General features: G+C 40.3%; 1 protein-coding gene across 1 annotated transcript in view; it reads left to right on the forward strand.

The window, feature by feature from the left end:
* Positions 1 to 2,442: 2,442 nt before the first annotated feature.
* Positions 2,443 to 15,092, forward strand: part of LOC131200385 (hexokinase HKDC1-like) — a 70,625-nt gene continuing 57,975 nt past the window's right edge. Inside the window, exon 1 of the mRNA XM_058187056.1 lies at positions 2,443 to 3,518. Within this exon, the coding sequence (XP_058043039.1) occupies positions 3,456 to 3,518 (63 nt within the window). The 5' untranslated portion in view covers positions 2,443 to 3,455. The remainder of the gene's footprint in view (positions 3,519 to 15,092) is intronic.

The raw sequence follows: 15,092 nt of genomic DNA on the forward strand, positions 1-15,092 counted from the left end.
CTGGCTTGGGATGAGGGGTATTGTAGTCCAACGTAACAGGAGACTCCTGACAGGCACCCTTAACTAGTTCTATGTCCCCTTAAGTTCACTTAACCAGTTCTATGTCCTCTTAATCCAGTGATTCTCAACCTGTGGGTTGCGACCCCGTTGGGGGTCGAATGAAAATTTGCCAAGGGTCACCTAAGACCATCAGAAATATGGGAAGTATACTTGCGAGTCGAAGACTGACGAATTCGGCTTCAGGCATGATGAATTAAAAAAGAGAGAAATCTTTGCTCTGATGTCTCCCTCTCAAGCCAGCTGCAATCACTCCCAATTGCTAGCTTAATCTGGCTTCAGGCACGATAAATTTAATAGGGGAGGAGTCTCCACTTTAATGCCTCCGTCCTCAAGGCAATCGCAAGCAGTTCAGATCGCTAGCCAATACGGCTTCAGGCACGATGAATTAAAAAAGAGAGAAATCTTTGCTCTGATGTCTCCCTCTCAAGCCAGCTGCAATCACTCCCAATTGCTAGCCTAATCTGGCTTCAGGCACGATAAACTTAATAGGGGAGGAGTCTCCACTTTAATGCCTCCGTCCTCAAGGCAATCGCAAGCAGTTCAGATCGCTAGCCAATACGGCTTCAGGCACGATAAATTCAAAACAAAAATAATTTTATGGTTGGGGTTGCCACATCGTGGGGAATTGTATTAAAGGGGTCGCAGCACTATAAAGGTTGAGAACCATTGTCTTAATCAGTGGTGAAATTAAAAATTTTTACTATGGGTTCTGTGGGTGTGGCTTGGTGGGCGTGGTATTCCTTCCCCACTCCTGGGGGAAGGATATTGCAAAATTTCCATTCCTACCCCACTCTGGGGCCAGTCTGGGGTGGCATTTGCCAGTTAAATTTGTGCTACCGGTTCTCCAGAACCTATCAAAACCTGCTGGATTTCACCCCGCCCTTAATCCTGAAGATGAAACTCAAATACTTTGGCCACTTAATGAGGAGGAAGGTCTCACTGGAGAAGATATATGCTGGGAACGATTGAGGGCAAAAGAGGAAGGGGACAGCAGAGAACGAGGTGGCTGGATGGAGTCACCTGAAGCAGTCGCCATGAGCTTAAATGGACTCCAAAGGATGGTAGAAGACAGGAAGGCCTGGAGCAACGTTGTGCATGGGGTTGCGAAGGTTCAGACACGACTTCGCAACTAACAACAACAAAGGTGTTTTTTTTTTGTCACAACAGTATACACAAGCATCAACATAAAATAACTACATATCATATAAGCATATATATGAGCAAAAGTATGCAATAACTATATTAATTTTAATAATGCAATGGAGGAGATACAAACAAAAGTGGATAAATATGAAGATATGATCGTGAATAAACAAGTTGATGTAAAGAAGTTTCCTTTAAATAGTTTGGCTGAAATGTCAGAATTTGTGCTACAGGAGGCTGTCTCCCGAACCGGAAAAATTTACAGGCTTAATGCTTTTCAAGAATTCTCTCTTTGGACTGATGGAATATATGGTAGTAATTTGTGGATTTTTGGACATAAGGAACTATTAGGCAATATTGTGACTGACTTTTCAAAAGGAGTAATGAAGGAAAGACAGAGATTAATGCATCAAAAAAAATGGCAAGAGACAAAAGTATTATCCTTGAAACGAGATTGTTTTGAATTATTAACAGACAAAAACATTACTGTCCCTGAAAGACAATATGTGAGGAAGATCTGGAAGAAATGGGTTGATTATATGTTTTATATCTATCATAAAAGACTAGGTATTTGGATTTATACTGGATTTTGACGAGGAAGGACTAAATTTGAATAGCTACTGTAATTCTCGGTATTGAAATTTTATAATGTGTTGTATTGTATTTTGAATAGAATATTTTTGAAAGAGTTTATGTAAGAAAGACCTGGGGGAAAAATTATATGGTTATAGAAGCTATAAGGGAGATATTCTTTGAATTGGATTGGATTTTTATGCTTTAGTTGGTTTTAAATACTTTAGGATTAATTTGTTCTATTGATTTATATATTTTGTTACTGTTAATTGTTAATTTTTTTTTGAAAGATTTTGGTTATGTTAGGAGGAAGTCAGAGCTAGAGAGGGAAAATTGGTATAATAGTTTTGGGGGAAAATTTTCTTAGCATATGTTTGTTTTATTTTTAACTATACCTTGTGCTTCATCCGGGAAGTCAGGGCGGAGGGGGGAGGGATTAGTGAAGGGAGGGGGGTTGGGGGGAAAGGGGGAAAAAATTTTTTTGTAAAACGTTTTGAATAAAAAAAAAACTATATTAATTTGATATAATGAAAGGAAACAATAGGACAGGAACGGTAGGCACTTTTGTGCTCTTGTGCACGCCCCTTATAGTCCTCTTAGGAATGGGGTGAGGTCAATAGTAGACAGTTTTTGGTTAAAGCTTTTGGGATTTTGAGAAGAGACCACAGAGTCAGGTAGTGAGTTCCAAGCATTAACAACTCTGTTACAGAAGTCATATTTTCTGCAGTCAAGATTGGAGCGGTTAACATTAAATTTAGATCTGTTGTTTGCTCTTGTATTATTGCGATTGAAGCTGAAGTAGTCTTCAACAGGAAGGACATTGCAATAGATGATTTTATGAGTTAAACACAGGTCTTGTCGGAGTCAGTGGAGTTCTAAGTTTTCTAAACCCAGGATTTCAAGCCTGGTGGTATAAGGTATTTTGTTGTTTTCAGAGGAGTGGAGAACAGACCTGTTGAGGATCAACAGATCCTCAAAGCCTGCCTTTACAGAGTTAATCTTTCTGTTATTTCGCTTCTCAAACTTCTTGGGAAATCTATTTTCTCAGCAGAGATGGTGGCTAATTATTAAGATCCACCACAGGAAAAAAAACCCCAACAAAACAATGCAAAGATGTGAGGGAACAAAGATCTCCCCAGTCTATCCAATTTTACAGTGCTAAGAGGAAAAGCAAAAGAAGAGAAAAAATATATATATAACAGGGGTCCTACATTCTCAAGATTCCCCCCACTCCCAATGTTTCAGATTCAATAATAGCCATTGAAGTGGCTTGTTTTCATTGCAGTCGGATGAAAAACTCGACAGCTGGACGTGTGCCACCTTAAGGAAATTCGTGCTGCGTTTGGGCAAAGCGAGGGATATCTCATAGCAACTGGGATTGTTCTAAAGTAAAACATTGCCAAGTTGGGCCAGTAACTAATCATTCTTTTTTCCTTGCCTCCTGGCAGTTTGCCATCTGCTCAGCATTATACGGTACCCAGGGGTGGGAGGGGAGCAGCGAAAAGCGCTGGAAAGCTTAATCATTGAACCATGCAGAAGGACTGGCTTTACTTCAGCTCTGCTGCTCCAGAGACTCATCGGAGAAATGGCTGGGTGGTAGGATCCTGCCGGCTTCTCAGCGTATTGATTCCAGCTTTGGCCCTCAGGAACTTGCTGTCAACACTGAACTACTAGCAAACATGCTGGCGGTGCACCTTGTGGCCTTTTATTTCACAAAGCTGAAAGAAGATCAGATCAAAAAGGTAAGATCTGGTTGTGTTGACTCTTTGGGGCAAAAATGAGAATGCTGCATTCTGAGTGAACCTGTTGCTAATCAATGGTAGTAGAAAGAGGGAGGTGAAATGCACAGCCCTGTATATAATAACTTTCATTTATTAATGTTATGATCCACCCAGCCTCGTTGCCGCTCTGGGTAGCGTACAGCTTGAATAAATAAACTAAACTAAGAATTGCAATGTATATGTGTTGTTGTTTTTTTAAATCCAACAAATTCGGAAGTATCAACTAAAAAGATTCCCTGATGTAGAAGATGATTTAGTAACCTGACATTCTAGGGCGCCCTCATATTTGCTTACTTATTCTTTTACTTATGAAACAAGGTGAGCCTTAATCTACGCACACTAAATTTAGTGTGCCACTCATAAAGCCACATTCAAATATATGCTTTTACTCTCCGCTGAAACTTATTTTATCCAGAAGCAAAATACAGCCAAGCCGCAGCAGCAGTTGTTATGAAGTTTTTATTTTTTTTAAAATTTATTTTGTCACAACATTATATATAAACACATAGAATAAAAGAAAACAATAGGACAGGAACGGTAGGCACTTTTGTGCACTTATGCACAATGTCCTTGTGCAATAATTTTTTTGTTTGTTAGTGTAGGACAGGAGAGTTCAATTCCTATGGATTGCTTCTCACATCTTCATCAATCGGTGTAATGTTTTCAGTCTTATATTTAAATGAATCGTTTACCTGAGATGAAAATAAATGAAGATTAGGACAGACCAACGAATCTCTTTCCATAGCTAAATGTTACAGCAGTAAAACTGGAGGCCCTGTTGGAAGAAATATCCATCTGGGTTCAGTTCCAAGTGGGGACAAAGAATAGAATAGAATAGAATAGAATAGAATTTTATTGGCCAAGTGTGATTGGACACACAAGGAATTTGTCTTGGTGCATATGCTCTCAGTGTACATAAAAGAAAAGATACGTTCATCAAGGTACAACATTTACAACACAATTGATGATCAATATATCAATATAAATCATAAGGATTGCCAGCAACAAGTTATAGTCATACAGTCATAAGTGGAAAGAGATTGGTGATGGGAACTATGAAACGATTAATAGTAGTGCAGATTCAGTAAATAGTCTGACAGTGTTGAGGGAATTATTTGTTTAGCAGAGTGATGGCCTTCGGGGAAAAACTGTTCTTGTGTCTAGTTGTTCTGGTGTGCAGTGCTCTATAGCGTCGTTTTGAGGGTAGGAGTTGAAACAGTTTATGTCCAGGATGCGAGGGATCTGCAAATATTTTCACGGCCCTCTTCTTGATTCGTGCAGTATACAGGTCCTCAATGGAAGGCAAGTTGGTAGCAATTATTTTTTCTGCAGTTCAAATTATCCTCTGAAGTCTGTGTTTTTCTTGTTGGGTTGCAGAACCGAACCAGACAGTTATAGAGGTGCAAATGACAGACTCAATAATTCCTCTGTAGAATTGGATCAGCAGCTCCTTGGGCAGTTTGAGCTTACTGAGTTGGCGCAGAAAGAACATTCTTTGTTGTCCTTTTTTATGATGTTTTTGATGTTAGCTGTCCATTTGAGATCTTGCGATATGATAGAACCCAGAAATTTGAAGGTTTCTACTGTTGATACTGTGTTGTCAAGTATTGTGAGAGGTGGAAGTATGGAAGGGTTTTTCCTAAAGTCTACCACCATTTCTACGGTTTTGAGTGTGTTCAGTTCCAGATTGTTTTGGTTGCACCACAAGGCTAGTCGTTCGACCTCTCGTCTATATGCGGATTCGTCATTGTCTCGAATGAGACCAATCACTGTTGTGTCATCTGCGAACTTCAGTAGCTTAACAAATGGATCATTGGAGATGCAGTCATTGGTATACAGAGAGAAGAGAAGTGGGGAGAGCACACAGCCTTGGGGGCCCCCTGTGCTAATTGTACAGGTATTTGATGTGATCTTGCTTAGCTTCACCTGCTGCTTCCTGTTTGTTAGGAAGCTTGTGACACTGGAAACATGGAGGCTGCTTGGAAAGATGGTTTAATGGTGGTCAGGATCACATGGCTTGAGTTCCTGAACAGAAAAGGGAGAGATCCTGTGTGCTCCCTGGTTTTATGCTTTTCTGAGCTTTGAACTTTCTGGGGCACAGGAAGAGTATCCTGATTGGCTGTCAATAACTTTCATTTATTAATGTTATGATCCACCCAGCCTCGTTGCCACTCTGGGTAGCGTACAACTTGAATAAATAAACTAAACTGAGAATTGCAATGTATATGTGTTGTTGTTTTTTTAAATCCAACAAGTTGTGCATAAAATTCGGAAGTATCAACTAAAAAGATTCCCTGATGTAGAAGATGATTTAGTAACCTGACATTCTAGGGCGCCCTCATATTTGCTTACTTATTCTATTACTTATGAAACAAGGTGAGCCTTAATCTACGCACACTAAATTTAGTGTGCCACTCATAAAGCCACATTCAAATATATGCTTTTACTCTCCGCTGAAACTTATTTTATCCAGAAGCAAAATACAGCCAAGCCGCAGCAGCAGTTGTTATGAAGTTTTTATTTTTTTTAAAATTTATTTTGTCACAACATTATATATAAACACATAGAATAAAAGAAAACAATAGGACAGGAACGGTAGGCACTTTTGTGCACTTATGCACAATGTCCTTGTGCAATAATTTTTTTTTTTGTTAGTGTGGGACAGGAGAGTTCAATTCCTATGGATTGCTTCTCACATCTTCATCAATCGGTGTAATGTTTTCAGTCTTATATTTAAATGAATCGTTTACCTGAGATGAAAATAAATGAAGATTAGGACAGACCAACGAATCTCTTTCCATAGCTAAATGTTACAGCAGTAAAACTGGAGGCCCTGTTGGAAGAAATATCCATCTGGGTTCAGTTCCAAGTGGGGACAAAGAATAGAATAGAATAGAATAGAATAGAATTTTATTGGCCAAGTGTGATTGGACACACAAGGAATTTGTCTTGGTGCATATGCTCTCAGTGTACATAAAAGAAAAGATACGTTCATCAAGGTACAACATTTACAACACAATTGATGATCAATATATCAATATAAATCATAAGGATTGCCAGCAACAAGTTATAGTCATACAGTCATAAGTGGAAAGAGATTGGTGATGGGAACTATGAAACGATTAATAGTAGTGCAGATTCAGTAAATAGTCTGACAGTGTTGAGGGAATTATTTGTTTAGCAGAGTGATGGCCTTCGGGAAAAAACTGTTCTTGTGTCTAGTTGTTCTGGTGTGCAGTGCTCTATAGCGTCGTTTTGAGGGTAGGAGTTGAAACAGTTTATGTCCAGGATGCGAGGGATCTGCAAATATTTTCACGGCCCTCTTCTTGATTCGTGCAGTATACAGGTCCTCAATGGAAGGCAAGTTGGTAGCAATTATTTTTCTGCAGTTCTAATTATCCTCTGAAGTCTGTGTTTTTCTTGTTGGGTTGCAGAACCGAACCAGACAGTTATAGAGGTGCAAATGACAGACTCAATAATTCCTCTGTAGAATTGGATCAGCAGCTCCTTGGGCAGTTTGAGCTTACTGAGTTGGCGCAGAAAGAACATTCTTTGTTGTCCTTTTTAATGATGTTTTTGATGTTAGCTGTCCATTTGAGATCTTGCGATATGATAGAACCCAGAAATTTGAAGGTTTCTACTGTTGATACTGTGTTGTCAAGTATTGTGAGAGGTGGAAGTATGGAAGGGTTTTTCCTAAAGTCTACCACCATTTCTACGGTTTTGAGTGTGTTCAGTTCCAGATTGTTTTGGTTGCACCACAAGGCTAGTCGTTCGACCTCTCGTCTATATGCGGATTCGTCATTGTCTCGAATGAGACCAATCACTGTTGTGTCATCTGCGAACTTCAGTAGCTTAACAAATGGATCATTGGAGATGCAGTCATTGGTATACAGAGAGAAGAGAAGTGGGGAGAGCACACAGCCTTGGGGGGCCCCTGTGCTAATTGTACAGGTATTTGATGTGATCTTGCTTAGCTTCACCTGCTGCTTCCTGTTTGTTAGGAAGCTTGTGACACTGGAAACATGGAGGCTGCTTGGAAAGATGGTTTAATGGTGGTCAGGATCACATGGCTTGAGTTCCTGAACAGAAAAGGGGGAGAGATCCTGTGTGCTCCCTGGTTTTATGCTTTTTCTGAGCTTTGAACTTTCTGGGGCACAGGAAGAGTATCCTGATTGGCTGTCAAGACTCCCAGGGGGTGGGAGTCTTAGCTAATGTTGTAGGTTGTCTCTCAAGCTTGCTTGAGCCTTGCCATGTGGTAAGATTCTATCTTTGTCATGTAGACAATGGACTGGCTCAAGTCTTAATGGCCCATTGACAAAGGTGGGGAGAATGAGTGAGCTTAGCTGAGGCTTTTAATGGCCCATTGACAAAGGTGGGGGGGAGTCAGGAAGCTGCTGTCTTTAAAACATGTTTCTCCATTTCTCATCCAGGGAAATATATTTTGCCTTTTTAAATATTTTCTAAAATATTTCATTCTTGTAGGAGGGGGGTGGGTGCTAAATTCCTACAGCCCTTTCATCAAATGTCCTATAATATGATTCAATGGGGGAAAAGTTCTAAACTCCCTATTTATGATCCTGTAATCCCATAATTAGGGCTAGAGTTGTGGCAACTGGATGGAGCCAAGTGTTATTCCAATCTGGGACTTGCGGGGTCTGTTCTTGCCCTTCGATAACTTATGGGCGTCTGCTCTTCTGCCTGCCTCCACCTCCATCCCTTATCTTGTAAATCTTGCTGCCATCATCTGGAAGGAATTCCCACAACCATGAGAAGTTTGTCATGCATACTTCCAACCTTCATAAAGGAAGCACTGAAATCAGTGGTGGGATTGATATAGTTTTACCAACGGTTTGCCGTGCACGCGCACACTCGCTTTGTGCATGCGCACACTCGCTTCATGCACGCACGCTTCCTACACATGTACTCTGCTCACGCGCGTGCCTTCCGCACGTACACCCGGCCTCGAAAACATGGCTAGATAGGACGTCTTTACGCCAGGGCGGGTGGGCAAGCTCACCTGCAATTTCTGCTACTGGTTCGCCTGAACCGGTATGAACCGGCTGAATACCACCAGTGACTGAAATGAAGCAATTCAACCAACTGGAAAAATGAGTAAACCAAATAGTTGGGGGAAAAGAGCTCTTCACCAAAGGCTCCCCGCCCCCAGTGCAGTTAGCTTTGCTAGTCAGTAGCTTTGATCACTTATGCACTTAATTTTTAATTAATCATGATTTCTGGGTTTTTCTACTATACCCCCCGATAGCGCTTGGTTCTGATGGTATCTACCTGATGAGCATTCTTAAGGGCTCAAACATGACTTTGCTGACATCCAGCAGAAAATCGAACCGAGGTCCTTAAATTGGCCTCCGTCCCAATGGACTGGATGGTTGCTTATGAGACTAATTCTTCAAGAGGGCCCCAAAACGAAGAGATTCAACCAGTTGGGCCAAGTAGGTGGAAGTGGAAAGCTGAGGGGAATAACTAAGCACATTGTATACACTACAACAGTGGTAGTCAACCTGGTCCCTACTGCCCACTAGTGGGCGTTCCAGCTTTCATGGTGGGCGGTAGGGGTTTTGTCCGATACTGAAGCATTTTCCTATTTTTTAATTTAATTGACTTTTAAAACATTTTTTCATAGCATTATTTAAAAACATTTTCATTAAGTTTTCATAAAATTCCCCGTGACAATTTAAATTTCTGAAAATATACTATTTGTATTGCCCGTGCATAAGTTTAGTTCACGTTACGTAAGTGAAACTAAATGGCGCTATAGTGCCTCGTCCCAGAAGAGCTGGCGCATCTCCCCCCACACCACCCAGCTGTAACAGACAAGCAGAGCTGGTAGCCAGCGCCCCCTGATGACGATACACGGTGCATTACTGTGGAACCGGTGGGCGGTTAGAAATTTTTACTACAAACAGAGACACAAAAGTGGGCAGTAGGTATAAAAAAGTTGACTACCCCTGCACTACAGGAACCAACCTTGGTGGTGGGAAATCTGCAAAACTCAATCTTGCTAATCAAACTTCTGCAGATTTATTTTTTTTTACAGTGTCAGCAGACATGTGGATGAGGTGACCCCCACTACTGACACTGAATGTTTGAGAAGACTTTAAGAAAGTTCCACATCTAAGCAGGCCCAGGTCCTTTTGTTAATCCAATCACAAAGGAGAAGCAAAGAGTAGAAAGAAATGGCAAATTTTCTCAGTGGAAGGAAGGAAGGAAGATGTCAAGTAGGGGGGTCCTTGGTTCTCTCTGAGTGCGATCAGAAAGGTCGGCAGTTCGGGCGGTTCAAACCCCTTGCACAGGTCTCCTGCGTGAGCAGGGGGTTGGACTAGATGACCTCCAAGGTCCCTTCCAACTCTGTTACTGTTATATGACTGGACGAAGTAACAACTTCAGTGCTGAAGATTGGATTAAAAGAAAATTCAGAGAGCACCAAGGACCCCACAGTTCAACTCTGAGCTATGTTTATTCTTTTCTATTGGTGAGATCCCTCAAAGAATCTGGCCAGGGCTTCCTAACTTGTTCATAAAGGTTCTTCATTAGAGCCAGGAAGTGTTGGCTGAGCTTGAAGAGACAATACTAGTAAACTATTCAAAAGTGATTATTAAGGGCTCATAAACTGAGGGAATGATCAAATGGCAAATACTGTTCACTTTTTTGGACTGTGAAGGGATGCATGCAGTGGCGGGATTCAAATTTTTTTACTACCGGTTCTGTGGGCATGCCTTGGTGGGCATGGCAGGGGAAGGATACTGTAAAATCTCCATTTCCACCCCATTCCGGGGGAAGGATACTGTAAAATCCTCATTCCCTCTCTACCCCGCTAACCTCCTTTCCAGCTCTGTTGTCCTGTGCAGAGCAACAAAAGAAGAGCCAGCCAATCAGCTGGGACTCGATCAGCTGGGACTCAGGAGGCAGCCAATAGATCAGGGGCTGGGCCAGTCAGAGATAATATTTGCGGGTTCTCCGAACTACTCAAAATTTCTGCTACCGGTTCGCCAGAATCAGTCAGAACTGGGTGAATACCACCTCTGGATGCATGTTAGAACAAATCACCTTCTAACAACTTCACCTATACACCATGGCTGAATGGTCGGTTACTATCAGGAAAAAGATGAGGTGGTCATACTGAGTGTTGGAGGATGTTGACTCAGTGGGCAATGTCTGTGAAAAAGGTCAATCCCTTGCTAGAGATCGATACGAAAATAACTGGAAATAATGTCAGCATTCTCATGAGCTTACACAAATCTACAGTACATTCACATCTGAAATACTGTTCTGGTACAGGTTTGGTTACCACATTTAAGTTGAGAATACAACAGAGCCGAGCAAAGTGTATAAGAGCATAATCAGAATGGTTACGAGGCTTCAACAATTTCCTCATGAGCAAAAGCTAGAATATTTGGGATTCTTTCAGATGGGGCAGTGGGAGAAGGAAACTAACGGGAGACCATTGAAATACTGTACGTCCGGTGAAGCTGGTTGGCAAGGGATTTAAACTAGAAGTTCTTCACACAGTATGGAATTAAACAGTGAAATTCATTATCACAAGACATAATGATGGCTTAAATTGGAGTTAGTTGGATGGCTTATGACAACACTGCCAAATTATTTACTAAGACTGTATTACTATTCTTCTTCTCATCCTTCCTAGTACGTATCTCTTCCCACTTACGACTAACCATGTTGCTTGCATCTTTACAATTTATATTGGTTTTTTTTTCCTAGTACGATTTGATTGCTTATTACTAACCTATGACTATCACTAAGTGTTGTATCTTATGAGTCTTGATGAATATATTTTATTTTTTCTTTATGTACACTGAAAGCATATGCACCAAAGACAAATTCCTTGTGTGTCCAATCACACTTGGCCAATAAAGAATTCTATTCTATTCTATTCTATTCTATTCTATTCTATTCTATTCTATTCTATTCTATTCTATTCTATTCTATTCTATTCTATTCTAAAAAAGATTTAAAAACTTTTGAAAACTTTTGTGGAAGGGAAGTTTATCAAAGACTACTAGATTTGTGACTTGACATTGCCAATAAGTGCGGAGAGCATAACTGCACATACCAGGTGTGGAGAACGGTGGCAGGAGAGGACCAGTGGTGGGTTTCAATTTTTTTTACCACTGGTTCTGTGGGTGTGGCTTGGTAGGCATGGCAGGGGAAGGATACTGTAAAATCTCCATTCCCACCCACTCCAGGGGAAGGTTACTCCAAAATCCTCATTTCCTCCTGATCAGCTGGGACTCGGGAGGCTGAGAATAGATGGGGGCAGGCCCAGTAAGAGGTGGTATTTCCCGGTTCTCCAAACTACTCAGAATTTCTGCTACTGGTTCTCCAGAACTGGGCAGAACCTGCTGAAAACCACCTCTGGAGAGGACCATATCTTGATCTTCTGCTAATGAACACCCCAGAAGCTTATAATGGCCACTGTGAGAAACAAAGTAAGATAAATCTTGGCCTGACCTAGCAGGTTTCCCTTATGTTCTTGAAACATACATTCATGGACTTCAACCAGAATATTTAGGAAATACCTGCATACTTAAGAAATAGCCCATAATACTCACAACAATCCAATGATTAGATTAATAAGTAGTTTTAAAAAAAGATTCAGTGAGATCAGATGGTCGACCTGTTTTATTGTCTAGATCTTGGCTTCATGTTTAAGAAGGTCCACTAGAAGAAAATCTCTTCTACGTAGGTGAACTTATGATGGATTTTCTAAGGCAGTGGCCCCCAACATTCCCGGTCCCACTGATCACCGGTGGAAGGGGGAATGGGATAGTTTCATGCGCACAACCAAATCCCGTGCATGCACAAATGGAGCTTTGTGCACTTGCCCGCTTGTGTGGCTTGATTCCCAATGAACCGCGGACCAGTACTGGTCTGAGGATCGGAGGCTGGGGACCCCTGCTCTGGGGGACAATTTTTTTTCCCAATTTTTTAAAAATTTTTTTTACAAGCATAATAAAAAATCATTGTGAACAAATTATTGGTCAGATACATCTTTAAACATATCAAGTTTCACCTAAGTTATAATCTAATACAATGTATTTTCCTTCTTCTTTAAATTCAATTATTTATTTGCACACAATCTGATTACAGAAGTAAATCAAATTCAACCCATTCAGGAAAATATTTAAATAAAGTCTAGTCCCCGTGCTTAATTCCCTTCAACATCATTAATAAATTCTATTAACGTTTTAAAATTTCACCACTCTCAGCTTTATATCTACATTACTAATCAGAGGTCATCCTATCTAAAATCTCTTTCTTAAAACTTCCCAGAGATCACATAGACAATTTCACTCTTCCCTTCGTCTTCCTCTGCCTCTAAATCAATAACATATATTTAAAGTTTTCCATCTAATCCATTTTAATATCAAACAAAATTTAACATCTGCAAGGGTAATCACTAATTATTTCCCCCAGTTATTCCCCCAAAATATTAACTGTTTCCTTAGAAGTTTTATCAAATCCTTTCATTACCTTACTTATTTGTAAAAACAAAAAAAAGAGATTTTTTTGTTCAATATAATCACTCATTTCCCTCTTATCCCCATTTATTCTAGTATTTTTCCCTCCATTTCCCAAAACCTCAATTATTTTTATCATAGTTATCACTCATATTTTAATATAGATATTAACATTTTCTAAAATAAATTTCTTAACATAACTCTAAAAGCAGCCATTAGTTCCTTTCAAAAAAACGTATTCTGACTACATCAGCAGCACCTCCTCTGTGGGAATAGTCCACTATTCCATTCTTACTTTCTTTCTTTGCCTCTGAGTTCTTCTTAAATAATGAATTCTCCCCTTAAATCAATAATCCAAAGACACACCATCTAGAAATCTCTTCTAAAACTGTTGTGTGGTCCCAACGACATCAATCCTCATGGGAATAGTCACAAGAAAGCTATTCGTCTCTTGCTATTTTCCTCTGCCTCTAATTATAAAGGCAGCCATGTTCCTTTCAAAAAAATGTCATGTGCCCACACCCACAGAACTTTCTCCATGGGGAATAGTCTGCTATTCCATTCTTGCATACTTTCTTTGCCTCTGGATTCTTGTTTAAATAGGGAATTCAATTTCTACAGTTCAAAGACATGCCATCTGAAACTCTCTTCTAAAGCTGTTGTGTAGACCCAGCAATACCAATCCTCTAGCTATCTTCCTCTGCCTCTAGATGTCTCCTTTTGAAACAGTTACAGCTCACAAATAATAAGTAGCCATTTTGGTGACAAAGTTCCTTTGTTCTCAAATGCTTTGGTATGTGGAGGTCAATTTTCCAAGATTTTCCTTAATTGTATTTATTTATCTTTCAGATTCTTATGTCCTATTGATATCTTTAATATTCCATAAAATTAAAACAGAGGGATTTGAGATATTCACATAAAAAACAGTTCAATAGTTTCTTTTACTTTTTTCTCCTATTTCTTTAGTTTCCAATATAATCCGTTAAGACTTCCAAGAATCTCCAAACTATTATTTAGTTGGAAAAGATTTATTTTCCTTTTCTTTATTTAAATGGGGCTCTACTTCCATTCAAGCCCTATCTTCTCTCTTTCACTTCCCAAATGTGTATTCTCCAAATTGACTTTCACTTTCACTTGTTATTCAATTAGCCACCAATCTACAAGTTCTCCCCAAGGCTTGTGCCTATTTTAAATTCTTATTTTTTCTTCATGAGATCATCACTCACCCAACTTCAACAATTTGTTTCTTGATGCTTCTTCCTCCTGCCCACCCTTGTGGCTGCGGCGGCTTTGGTGCAGCTGCCATGATGGACTATGGTGCTGCATTCCTCCCCGCTGGGTCGGGGGAAAAGATCCGGAGCTATGGGGAGTTTGCCATCTCCCCGTTCGCTCCGGAGGCTCCCCCACTCTTTGCTGCCCCTTCAAGTCAGCTATGATCTGATCCAAAGTTCGGACGGACCCCCTGGGCAGGGGGATATTGGCGCAAACCCCAGAGACATTGGGATTTGCGACCGTCTCGCCTGCAATGCTGGCCACGCCTCTGGGGGGACAATTTTATTAACCCAACCGCCAGCAGCTGTGGTAATTGGGAGTCACTATTGTAATTTTACTTTTCAAAGTGTGCCAATCTGCACTTTGCCAGAGTTATTGGAGGACATTCAACAATGTCTCTAAGATCTAAAACCAAAATGCAGAATATGAATCTTAGTATGGCTGGACACCTTGTGGATAAAGCAATATTCCCAACCTATTGCTTTTCAGATGTGGAGCTGAAACCTCCAAACAAGTATGGACCAGTGCTGGCCAATCTGGGACTTCTTTCCACAGCCCATCTCAGATTTCATCCTATCCCATAACCACCCTGTGGTTCCCATAATATAGATATTATGGGAACCACAGGAATCTAGCTCAGATCTTTAGCAGGAGCTTTCATTTTAGCATCCTTTCTTTTTAGCCTGAATATATCACTAATTCAAACATCATCAGATAGTCATACAGAATTTTATTTATTAAGATTAATAACTTAGAGATGCAA

This window comes from Ahaetulla prasina, chromosome 6, assembly GCF_028640845.1.
Source record: "Ahaetulla prasina isolate Xishuangbanna chromosome 6, ASM2864084v1, whole genome shotgun sequence".
Classification (NCBI taxonomy): Eukaryota; Metazoa; Chordata; class Lepidosauria; order Squamata; family Colubridae; genus Ahaetulla; species Ahaetulla prasina.